The sequence below is a fragment of the Loxodonta africana genome, chromosome 15 (genome assembly GCF_030014295.1).
Source record: "Loxodonta africana isolate mLoxAfr1 chromosome 15, mLoxAfr1.hap2, whole genome shotgun sequence".
NCBI classification, from domain to species: Eukaryota; Metazoa; Chordata; class Mammalia; order Proboscidea; family Elephantidae; genus Loxodonta; species Loxodonta africana.
Genome location: NC_087356.1, coordinates 28,813,947 through 28,825,901, shown reverse-complemented (window position 1 = coordinate 28,825,901; position 11,955 = coordinate 28,813,947). Strand labels below are relative to the sequence as shown.

General features: G+C 40.4%; 1 protein-coding gene across 1 annotated transcript; it reads right to left on the bottom strand.

Annotated features, from left to right (window-relative positions):
* Positions 1–528: 528 nt before the first annotated feature.
* On the bottom strand, positions 529–11,949 carry C15H2orf78 (chromosome 15 C2orf78 homolog). Its single transcript, XM_003413574.3, has 3 exons — positions 7,345–11,949; positions 3,290–4,036; positions 529–2,438 (listed from the first exon to the last, which is right to left on the bottom strand). The coding sequence occupies exons 1-3, from the start codon at positions 7,439–7,441 to the stop codon at positions 529–531; spliced, it is 2,754 nt and encodes a 917-aa protein (XP_003413622.2). The 5' UTR covers positions 7,442–11,949.
* Between the last annotated feature and the right edge of the window lie 6 nt (positions 11,950–11,955).

Sequence of the window (11,955 nt, the reverse complement as noted above, 5' to 3'; positions counted from 1 at the left end):
CCTCTTTGCTTTCTAAAGTAGCTATCTGATAGGCCATGAAGGTCTCCATGAAAGACTTTTAAATTTCTCCTGGTCAACCCAGACTCATCTTTTGCCATCTTTTAACTTTACCCAAATTTTATTCTTTTCTTTTAGTCTAACCTCGGATCCTGCTTCTTACCTCTGCCGTTTCCCCCACCTTTGTTTTTTTATAATCTAAAACTCTCTCCCCTTTTGGCCTTGATAGTGTTGGACCAACTTCTTTATTCTTTCCTCAGTGCTTATTCTCTTTCCCCTATTCTCCCATCCAAATTCTTCTTCCTTCTAATGCAGCCTTTGATTCTACCCCCACCAAAGAAATACAACCATTAACAGTGTCTCAAAACTCAAAAGTCTTTTTATTACTCATCTATTAATTCTATTACATTTCTTTATTCAATTAAGTTTTTAACCTAGAAAATAAATACAGAATTTTATATTTATCTATATATGTGTATGTGGAAAAACAGCTGGTACTCAAAGTGGCACGAAAAATCCTAACAGCTCTTATTATATTGCATAACCATAAAATCGAGCATTTTCTAGGTCTTTCTCCCTCTCAATGAAAAACTGCACTTTCCCCAAAGAGGTGTATTTGGCAGCATTCTCACGTTCTTGTTGAGCCTTCCTCTTCATGGCCTCACGCTCTGGCCTCTGCTCTTCTGTGATGGGGGTTGACATTACTGGCTCAGGAACATTGGGTTTCCTCCATGGAATTGGTTGGAAGCAGAAGTCTTGTAGTAGAAACTGGTTTTGAGACTTAGGTGGGGACTGTGTCTTGGTCACAACAGTGGGAACAGGCTCCCGCTGGAGAGAAGTGCAAGTTGATGTTTTGTACGGTGTAGGCCTAGAAGCAGCAGACTGAGGAACACTGGGCCGGGTAGGGTTGGTCAAACCTGGTTGGGCCTGGTTGGTTGAAACTGGCCGAGCTGGTCTAGCAGGACCCGTCCACGATGGATTGGCAGGAGCTGGCCGGGATGGATCGATTGCACCTGGTTGAACTGAGTTAGGACCAGGCCGAGGAGGGTGAGCCACAGAAGACCGATGTGAAGCCAGGGACTGTGGTCTCCGAGGAACAGGTCGAGCTTGAGGCTTGTCCAAGGTCGGAAAAGGCAAAGGTACCAACTTGACCTTCCCAGGAGGTGGCAGCTCATACTGGGATGGAGATGGACACTCTTTCTCAGCGCTGCCATCTGGTTTCTGGGCTTTGACTTGAGTTTTCTCAGGACCTTTTCCGTCACGTGGGGTATTCAGCCATGGTTTGATAGCTGGGGATGGCCGGGGGTCTTTGGTGTTGCTTGAGTTTCCCAGGACTCGGGAAGAGGAGAGCCCAGTTTTCTTATCATTCTTCTTTCCCAGTGCATGGAAAACCTGCACAGACTCCAGCATATGCATGCTCAGGCAGCTTCGAGGCTTCTTAAAAGTCTCTTGGCTAAACTCAAGTTGATTTTTCTTCCGCTTCATCCTGGGAATGGTTGGCTTCTCTTCTGCCTTCACTTTGTTTCCTGACTGCTTACTGTCTTCAGCTTTCTTGGAGTTGTTTTCTCTGGTCCTTTTGGCCTTTTCCTGCCCATGGCCCTTAGTTTTGCTGCTCCTGCTGGATACAGCTTTTTGAGATTTGCTGTTAGAATGCTTAGCAATATTCACAGGAGCCCTGTCACTGGCTTCTGCATGGGAAACAATCACTTCTCCCTCTGGGTTCTTTGCTTGGATTTTGGCCTTGGGAGCACCAGTGATAGGCTCAGAGGCTTTGCGTTTGTTCTTCCTGACTTGATCAGAGGAACTCTTTTTCATGCTTGACTTTTCCTGCCCCTGATTCACCTCGATGGTTTTGGTATCTTTGGTTTTAATTGCCTTGGGATCCTTGGACTGATCAAAGTCTTTCAAGGAATTGAAGAGCTGAGGAAGGTGAATATCCTTCATCAGTGTAGTGATACCTGCAAAACCACTGGTAGACTCAATGCCATTTTCAAGTGTTCCCTGATCTTCAAGACTCAGGCTGTTCTTTCCCAGATCAACGTTTTCAGAACCAGACTGTTCCTCTTGACTGAGGGGATCAATGCAAGCCAGAAGCTGGTGAATATCAGGAATTTCTAAAGGGAGTAGTGGAGGATCTTGGTTTTCTATTGGGATCTGGTAGGCATCCAGAAGTTTTGGAGGCTTGCTTTTAATCTCATCCAAATTCTTATTCTCTGTTTGTTCCTGGCTTGGAGCTGGAGGCAGTGCAAGGAGATTACTAGAACTCTGGACTGGAGCTATCACTGGAATATCCCCAAGCTCAGGTGGTGGGTTACTCTCAAGTATCTGGATATTTCTGCCACTGCAGGACTTGGGAAATTCTGGAGTTTGTGGCAGACAAAATGTCTGACTTGGAGGTTGCAATCCCAGGGAAGTCTCCATCCCCAGGGAAGTTTCCATCACTACAAAGGAATCAAGGAAGAAGTCACTCAGCCCCTGGTAAGTGAGATGCTCCCCCTACATACCAGCAGAGAATCAGGCACCTTCCCCAACAATGAGCAAGGCTCTCTACAAGCTCTTCTTAAGAACCATCAACAGGACCCTGTTTAGAAACCAGGAGGCTGCTGTTCTAGTTCTGACCCATGATGATTTGATGTCATTGTTTCTTGGCTTTCTTTGTATTTCTCGTTATAAATCAAATAAATAATATGAAGATAACTTAAAAATATTAAGTGTTTTTTAAAATAAAGCCTGGCATTCTCATGCAGGGTCCCTTCTGTTCTCTCCATTCTCCTGAGAGAGTAAGAATACTTCATGTCATGGACTAAGGACAGGGAGATGAGCTCTTCCTTATAAGATATGTAAACAAAGACGAGAGTCAGTACCTGCTTGCTTTAGACAGAGTATCTGAACACAAGGTTTTAAATTCTGGTGTAAATTAAGGATGTGAGGGAAAGTTAAACTGGCACCACTACAATAAAAGTTTGGAAGAGCCTTCCAAAGAGACTAAAGATCAGAGAAGGGAGTTAATTACAGTGTGGTGGGGCAGGGGAACTGATCAGCTAGGGCAGTGGGTAGTATCCCTTGGTATGCTCTTAAGGTTCTCTTATATGTAGTGTAATGGGACATTACAGTGTCCCACCTGTATTAGGTGTTCTTACATGAAGTTTGGAAACGTTGGAGAGCACTGAATGAGGGTAGTGTTTAGTCTCACTGTCTACCTATCTGTGGACTCACTACTTCCCAGCTGCAAATTTGATCCTCCTTCTGAATGCTGACATTATTCCTCCCCCTTCTTGCTCTTTCTACTCACCTTGAAAACTTGTTTCCACGACGGGTTGAGCAGACACGGAATAGTAAATTCCAGAGCTGGAGGCTGGTGGTAGGGCATTTGTGGGCTGAACCTCCTTTAGTACCATTACCATTTCTGGTTGAGGGGCAGAGGCTCTACCTCCTGTGTATGACACAGAGCAATAGGATTGCAGGCAGGGGCCAAGTTCTCCTGATAGTAGGGGCCCCAGTGTGCCTTGATTATAGTAGTATACCTGGCTCCCTTCCGGGTAGGGAAGTGACAAGCTATGTCCCTGATTTGATGTTCCCTGAACAAGGGTAGCAGACAGTGATGGATACAGAGGGACCATGGTATTGGTATCTGAAGTTTTGTCATACTGAGCTGCCATGGGCATGGAAGAAATAGATGTGCCCTGGTCAATGACAGTGACAGTGAAGTCCCTGAGTGAAGATGACTTCTCAGTGCTTCCTGTGATATCCCACTCAAAAATACCTGGGTAGGAGGCAGATGAAGTGGAGATCTGGCTCTGGCCAGAAACTCCAGACAACATGGTTGTGCTAGAATGTTGGTAAAGGTAGGCACTACCCATGAGTGGTTGGAAGGAGGTGCTAGAGGCTGATGGCAGTAGCCATGCCGAGCTGACAGCTGGAGCAGAGACTCTGGAGAGGTTGCAGACGCTTCCTGTTAGGGGAGCCGCATCGCTCACCACAGGAAGAGAGAGCTGCAGAGAACTTGGAGTTCCAAGCAAAGATGAATTTTGGAAATTCTCTGTAGGAAACAAGAGGGTAGTGAAAAACCAGTGAGACTGATAAATTCTCACTATGTTTGAGGAACAACCTTAAAGTTGTTGCAATTAGAAAGGCTCAAGTACCCAATGCTAAATGAGATGCCAAAACCCAAACTTTATGATGGTTGTACTATGATATTGGTACTATTCTGCATCAACTGCCTATGCTTCCAACTTGGGCACAGATATGCAGAAGACCCAACTAGTCTGGCTGATACACTGTTCTCTAGGCTGAAAACAACCTTCTCCCTGCCTTGTCTTTCCCTTGAGCCTGTACTAGTATTGACCCATATCCTATTTCCTAGAATTGAAGTATTTTAGGGTATGGAGGTCCTGAGATAACTTCTGTTCCAATACTCTCATTTTACAGATGAGAAAACTGAGACTCTAAGAGGTCAGATGACTTGTTCAAATTCTTCTGTTATGTTTGAGCATTACCAGGTTACAGAACCTAGGTATCCTGACTCCCTTACCAGAACTCTACCAGAAACTGAGAGAAACAAAACTTTTAATATAGACTTTTTTTGGGTCCATTTGAAAACAGTAGAGCTATTGCTGTTGTAATTTTCAGTGCTTATTTTGCTTGTGAAAGTCACAGAACATTTTCAAGAATTCACATATAGTAACCCAGTCCAGTTGATAAATTTAAAAGGTCATTCTTAGGTCAAGCCTGGCTTCTGATCCTAAGCTAAAATGGCTACCTGAGTGGCAGTTTACGCAGCACCCATTTAAGCAATAACTCCTCATTCCCCCCTCCTTCTAGCCCCTGGAAACCATTAATCCACTTTTTTTTCTCTATGCATTTGCCTATTATAGATATTTCTCGTAAGTGGGATCACATAATATTTATTCTTTTGTTTCTGACTCATTTCACTTAGCATAATGTTTTCAAGTTTCATCCATGTTGTAGTATGTGTCATGACTTCATTTCTCTTTATGGCTGAATAATATTTCATTTTATGTATATACCACATTTGTTTATCCATTCATTTGTTGATGGACACTTGGGTTGTTTTCACCTTTTGGCTATTGTGAATAATGCTGCAGTGAACATTGGTGTGCAAGTATCTGTTTAAGTCCCTGCATTCAGTTCTTTTGGGTATATACCTAGGAGTAGAATCACAGGGTCACATGGTAATGCTTTTTGAGGAACTGCCAAATTGTTTTCTACAGAAATTGTACCATTTTACATTCCCAAAAACATGTTTTTGGAAAGAAAAAGGTCATTTAAACTCTCTGAGCTTCAGGTTCCTCATCTATAAAGTGGTTATCACAATGACAGTAACGACAATCATAATAATGCATGCATGAATAAAAGTGATATATTCCTTAGGATTTTTATGAAGGAAGATACAATAAGTTCTGGAAAGACAAATATACTAATCATGAAAAATATTTAGCCTCAAATAACTTAAAAAATGTAGGTGTTAATGAAAACTGGAGCATATAGCAAGCATCAAAACATAATAAACTTACTAATAAAGAAGTTCCATACCATCATGCTATATTATTTGAATAGTATTAACCAAAAAGCAGTTCTTAATAGGTGATTTTGAATGGATTTCTCATCAGTACAGACAGAAAATAGATCAGTAAAAGTTGCATAACAAGCATCAGAAAGAAGTAAATGTGAATTTATAGGCAGCTACAATATATATGTAGACAGATATTTCAACAAAACTGGTACAAAGCAGAGAGAAAAATAATAAATATAAAGGAATTGTTTTATCATGCCTGTTCATACTTCTCTGAGTATCACTTATCCAGCAAGTAACAGATAGTAATCTTAATAGAAATTGATATTTCAGTTAATATAGCCACATAAACAAACAGAAAAAAACAAAAAACACTTAAAATTGTCATAAAGGTTTTTATGTTTATCCTCAAAACCTAGATTATAATCATCTTCACTGTCCAGGAAAATGTCCCCAAAGCCAGAAAGCTATTATCACTACTAGAATCCAAAATTTAAAAAAAGAAAAAAAATTATTTAATGTAGGGAATCCCTCCCCACAAATAACTCCACAAAAATTGTTTTAGATAAATATGGAATTAGAAACATGGAGCCTGACTTTTTCTTTTTTTCTTCTTAGGTAGCTAAAGTCTAAAAACAGATGATGACTGTTTACAAGTATGTTTAGTACTTGTAAAGGTGAAAACCAACCCTTATTTGGAACCTACTAATCACACCAAGAAATTTGTCCTTCTGATGTGAGTTAGGAGACATCATATTTTCAAAAACACTTTTAATCTTAAAAGGTAAAACCTCTACGTGGTTTAAAATAGTGACATAACTGAAAACTCTATTTCTGCCTCCCACTCCCCATAACCACTTTTGTTAGTTTCTTGTTTATGGGGCACATCATTTCTAAAACTTACTTCTAAAATGTTTATATTGGAAACTGTCAAGTGCCAACTGTGTTCCCAGAGGCAATAAGGGAAAAAAAACAACTGGGTGTGATTACCTGAGAAGCTGTCTTTTCTAGTGATAGCCTATTCTAGCCTTAGTTTCCTTCTGAGTCCGTTAATCTAAGCATGTTGCCTTGCTCTGAGTAGATTCCACTCTATGGTCTTTCTGCTTTAATTTAAAATCCTTGGTTCTCCCTGACATTCCATCCCAACTACCTCTTTTCCCTTGAGAACTCCTCCACACTCTCCATTTCTTCCATCCTCATGTTTTCTCCCCGTCTTGGCTCCTGTTGGCCTCTGCTTGATGAAAAGAGTCCTGGACAGCCTTTAGACTGGAGTCCCTGCCTCATAATAGTCCTGTATCGTCCATCCTCTCTCCCCATTTTCTCTTTTTACCCCGTTTAGATAGAAAATACCAAAACATGTGAATATTACTGTTTGAAGAGCTCTAAATTTGAAATAACTACAGTTGAAATGTCAGTAGAGAGATCAGCTGAAATATCTTGTCTCTATATATATTGCTAATCTTCTACACCACTTAGGTTTTCTCTCCATTTCTGCTGAAACACTCTCAAGAAGTCTCTGGTTTCATTTTCTATGTGTGTGCCCTTTGAAACTCAGTATTAGAAAATGAAGGGACCATAGTAGTCAACCAATCTAATGCCTAATAATGTAATAGATGAGGAAGCAGATTCTGAGGGAGATTGAATGACTTATCCAAAGTTACGCAGCTAGTAAATGTCAAATCCAAAACTGAAATTAGGTTTCCAGATTTCTAGTTCAATACTTTCCCCCACTAGTCCATGCTATTTTGACTCCACTATTAAATTTAAGGGGAAAAAATCTAATGAAAAGCTTTGAAAACAATTTCTTTGCTTACCTGACATGGTCAGAGAAGAGGAGACATCAGCTGTAGATACAAGGGTTGAAGAGACAATACTAGAAGGTGTCTTAGTGGCTGAAGCCAAAGACAGCATGTGACCAGTATGAAGGCCACTGGTCACTGGTCACTTGCGATGATCCAAATTTGTTTACAGGCAGCTCTGTGGAAACCCCAAGATTCTACCATATGGCGGTAGGTTTGGTGGGAGAATGAGGTCACAAAGCAGGCAGTTTAAAGGTATGAGATAGCCAATAGGGAGGTCAGATGCCCAGCAAGAAGACGGGATTGGGTGGAGGGATTGGTAGGAGAGCTATAAGGGTCCCTAAATGGCTGAGCTCTGGGGAGGTGAAATCCTACAAGACAGAAGTGGTATTTTCACTTTTCCTAAGCTCCTATGTTAGGGAAATCATCTCAAAGTTTCTTATAGGTGTTCTTTAATATAATAACTAGTATTTAATTATATTGTATGTATTATATTACATAAAATATATCGATTTTTACAATATGTGTTTTTAATTATACATAATATATAGTTAACATCCCTAGGGAGGAAGGAAAGAGTCATCTAGGTTGAGCAATTACAGTTGTTCTGAAACCATATCAGTTGATGCGAATAGTGAACTTCCTGTAGCTTTTAGAGGACCAAAGGAAGGGATTAAAGAGCTCTTTCTGTAACTTGACTGAAGACAGGATGACATTGCTTTACTGCATCTTGCGGGGAATGATGGGATCCCAGGTGCTTTCTCTTTTTAGTTTCTTCTTGAATTCTCCCATCCTTTGCCTGGGTTGGTCTGGGCCAGGTTGGACTTCTGTCTCTCTTCTGCCACCCCGCCCCCCTTCATTTTAGGCATTGTTTCTGTGACAAGTCTTGATCTTGCATTCTTACGTTCATGGATGTTACTTTCTGTCAACTTGCAGAAGCAGAGATCTTCTCGGTGCCTTGATGCTTCATAAAATAGACTGTTGCCATTAGAAGCAGACACCAAAAAGCCAGAAGACACGGCTGGTTGTACATCTTCCCTCTTCTGTCCTTCGGTTGCAATTCTTTTGTTCAGAATCTTCTACTTTTGGCTCCTGGGGGCAATACAGGCATCTTAGCATTCCACTTTTTTGTACTTGAGAGGCATACGGGATACTTTCCCCCTTCTTTCCCACATAAGTGTATCCAGTGTGGCAGTTACTGTAGCCTCCTCCCCCTTGCAAACAGCCGCCATAGAATCTTGAGCCTCAAGGATTCTGTCTCCCATACTTGGGTGCAAGGTCAGGCAAAATGACTAGGAGAGTAATTAGAAAAAGAAGGGGACATTAGTGGAGAACAGGGAATTGGCAAGGCAAAAGGGTACAGGAAAAAAGGAATTCACGTGGGTTTGTTTCTGTAAGAAACGAGGTAACACATTTTGGTCTCATTTTGTAAATGTGAAACTATTTTGTATTAACTTAGGCAATTCAATATTGTTTTTATGTAGCTACATAGTCCAGCAGCTGCCATGAATTCTATGCACTGAAGAGAACAATCTTATATTTTTCTCATTTTGCCATATTACCTCATTTATGTCATTCATTGGAATATCTGTAGAATATAGATTGCTTGTAAACACTCTGGTTTCATCTATGTGTTTTCTTTTTTCTTCGTCAATGTATTTTTTAAGGAATATGACATGGTAAGACATGTTTTTCTCTTCATGATGGTTTATTGTGAAGCATCTTGGACTAGACAGTATGGATTTTTGTGGAGAAGCTTAAAAAGGGGGCTGTGGCAAAGGGATTGTGGTGAGTTATACCCTGCTTCATTGACCTGGATTGCCTTTGTTTTTGTTTGCCTGCTTAGTGCATTTCTCACTAACTTCTCTTGATACCATCATAAAGTACGTTAGGGCTGGGTGGCTCATGATTTATATGTGGAATCAGCTGGTTGGAGGAAGGAAATCCATGGCTCTAAACATTTCCCTTGATAGTAAGCTTTTGGGAGTGCCTAGATCTATATGGGGACTCTTCTAGTGCCAGCGAGTGGGCTGTGTGTTACAGCAGATAACAAGAGCCCACAAGAAGGTAAACTCATGAGTGGGACCTCTAAAGACAGATATTGCATTTATAGGTCTCTTTTCCTCTCTTCTGAAAATGCTTCTAGCACTTACTAGGAGGAGTTGTTTCAGTGATGGGGTTATGCTTCTCTGGGAGGAAATTGTGTGAAGTACTACAATGTAGAGATACGGCTCAGGCTATATACATTTTCCAAGGTTTTTTCCCTTTGAACTCAGCTTTATACTTCAGATGGCCTACTTCTATGATACTAGTATGTAATGTGAGGCTAACAACACATACTAAATATCTGCAAGCCAGACCAGTCTCTGTTTTTCCTATGTTCCCATGGAAATTAAGAGAAGCCATAGATACTATAGGTTAGGATGGGTGGCATAAGATTATGGGGTGCCAGGGGAAATTTCTGGTAGCGGTGAAATCTTTACATACTAAAATATTCAGTTCCAACATTCAGTTCTATTAGCAAACCCCAGATATAGTTAGGCCTCTTCTGGGCCCCAGCCTGTATTTTCTTCTGATAGTTCTAGACACTTGACTCCAGGTTGCAGGCTCAGCATTATCTTCAACCTCTCATATAAATCTGTATTACATGTAGGAGGAAGAGCCTAAGGAGCTTTAGTTCTACGTCCTGGAACTCAACATCAGGTCCCACCCTGACCTAAAGCCTCTATTCTCATAGTTAGGGTGCTGTCTTGTCCCAGTGCCTGCATTTTGTATCCATCAGGATAACTGGGACTTGTCTTGGTGTAACATACACAGACCACCTATCCATGAGGCTCTTCCTTACTCTCCCCATTGCCACTTTTTTGCTTTTATTAAGGAGTGGAGTCCCTCAAACTCCCACATGATACCTGGAGCCCTGCTGGATACTAGTAGTTTTGTTAGTGTCAACTACTTAGCTGTTTTGTGTTCCAAATATCTCTTGTTCCTATATACTCCATTTCAGCATAATGTGTACCTCTCAAGGCATTCTTTTACTTCATGTTGGGCCCACTTCTATCCAAAAGCTTACTCTTTGCTAGTTCCCATACTTTCTGGAAGTCCTATTCTGCCTAGGTCTGGACTTTCTTGTGTCAACTATAACTGAGTTTGTTCCCACCCCAAGCTTGTGTCTTTTAGCAAATTGTAAGTGCAAGGTCAATATAGCTTTTTTTAGTTTTGGGTAGATTTATGTCACATTTTGTATATTGTCATGTCTGTAGTCATTTGTACCATTTGCGCTTTTGACTATTACAAGTCTGTTGGATATTTCATAAATTCCAAGAGTATTTTTTGATTTAGCACTAAACATGAATGTGCCTGAATGTAAGTTAGTACTGTGTGCTACTAACATATGCTAATTTTTCAATTAGCAATTTACGGATGTTGACCCATTTGTAATTATGTGAAAGCTTTAGAATTGTAAATTCTTGTGAATTTAAACTTGGGGTTGGAATGTGACTATCTCAGAAATGTTAAAGCAAGTGATTTTTTTTTCCTATTCATTCATTCGATAATTCAGACCTTTCTGAGCTTCAGTTTACCCAGTTCCAAAATGGTTGTGAAGATTACGAACAATGTATGTAAAGTACTTTCAGAAATTAGAAACAAAAAAAATTTTTTTCTAATTAGTCATAATTATTATCTATAGTTTAATCTGGAATTTAGTACTTTATTCTGTCATCAGACCTACTTGAGATGCTGACCTTTGTTGCAGAATTCAGAGGTTTTCTAACAGGTGCAGATCCCTACACCTGATAGTGTGTGGAAATCTTGGACTTGAGCTTCATTCTTAATTTCTCTCCGCTATTTTTTGGTACATGCCTTTCACCTCTAGCTTGATACCTACCACATGGTAAAAAAAAAAAAAAAAAATTGGTAGGAACCCAATAAAAGTTTGTAGGTGGGAATGTAGGTTGATACAATCATTTTTGGAGGGTAATTAGACAATATCTTTGAGAATTTTAAGATTTTAAGTTTGCATATCCATCAATTCAGAAATTCTACTTCTAGGAATTTCGATGTAACTGGATATATAGATAAGAATGTTCACATTGCAGCATTGTCTGCAACAGAGGGAAAAAAAAACCTGGGAACAACTAGAGGTCCATCAACACTGGGCTGGTTAAATATAGTACTTTTGATTATGGCCCTTATAATCAATGGAATACTTTGCATCCATTAAAAAGAAAAGGATGGATGTATATATAAACTGACTGGGAAAATCACTGCCCAAGACATAGTGCAAAATATGTACAGGATGCTGCTATTTGTATAAAGAAGGATGTACATATATGTGAAAATAAGTATTTGTACAAATTAAATACACAATAAATGTGAATGTAAGCACTTAATAAATTTCTGGAAGAAACTGGGGGCAGTGGGGCTTAACTTTTCATTCCAAGTCCTGCACTACCTGAATTCTAAAGGATACATACACAAACTCATCAACCTGTGCTACCGGCCGCCGCCCAAGAAGGGCACTGCCGCCACCAAAGTCCTGTTTACCAATCAAGTTTTCCCGGAAGCCGGCGTGGTGACGCTAGCGCGACGTGCGATGGCGCACGCGCAGTAGCAAGGAGCCCAGGC

Bases quoted from the DNA above. Each gene is read 5' to 3' on its own strand.
- C15H2orf78 (XM_003413574.3), bottom strand. From the start codon at position 7,441: ATGCTGTCTTTGGCTTCAGCCACTAAGACACCTTCTAGTATTGTCTCT. The intron at 4,037-7,344 runs GTAAGCAAAGAA...TGTTTCCTACAG, and splicing joins CTCTTCTCTGACCATGTCAG to AGAATTTCCAAAATTCATCT. The intron at 2,439-3,289 runs GTGAGTAGAAAG...ATTCCTTTGTAG, and splicing joins CGTGGAAACAAGTTTTCAAG to TGATGGAAACTTCCCTGGGG.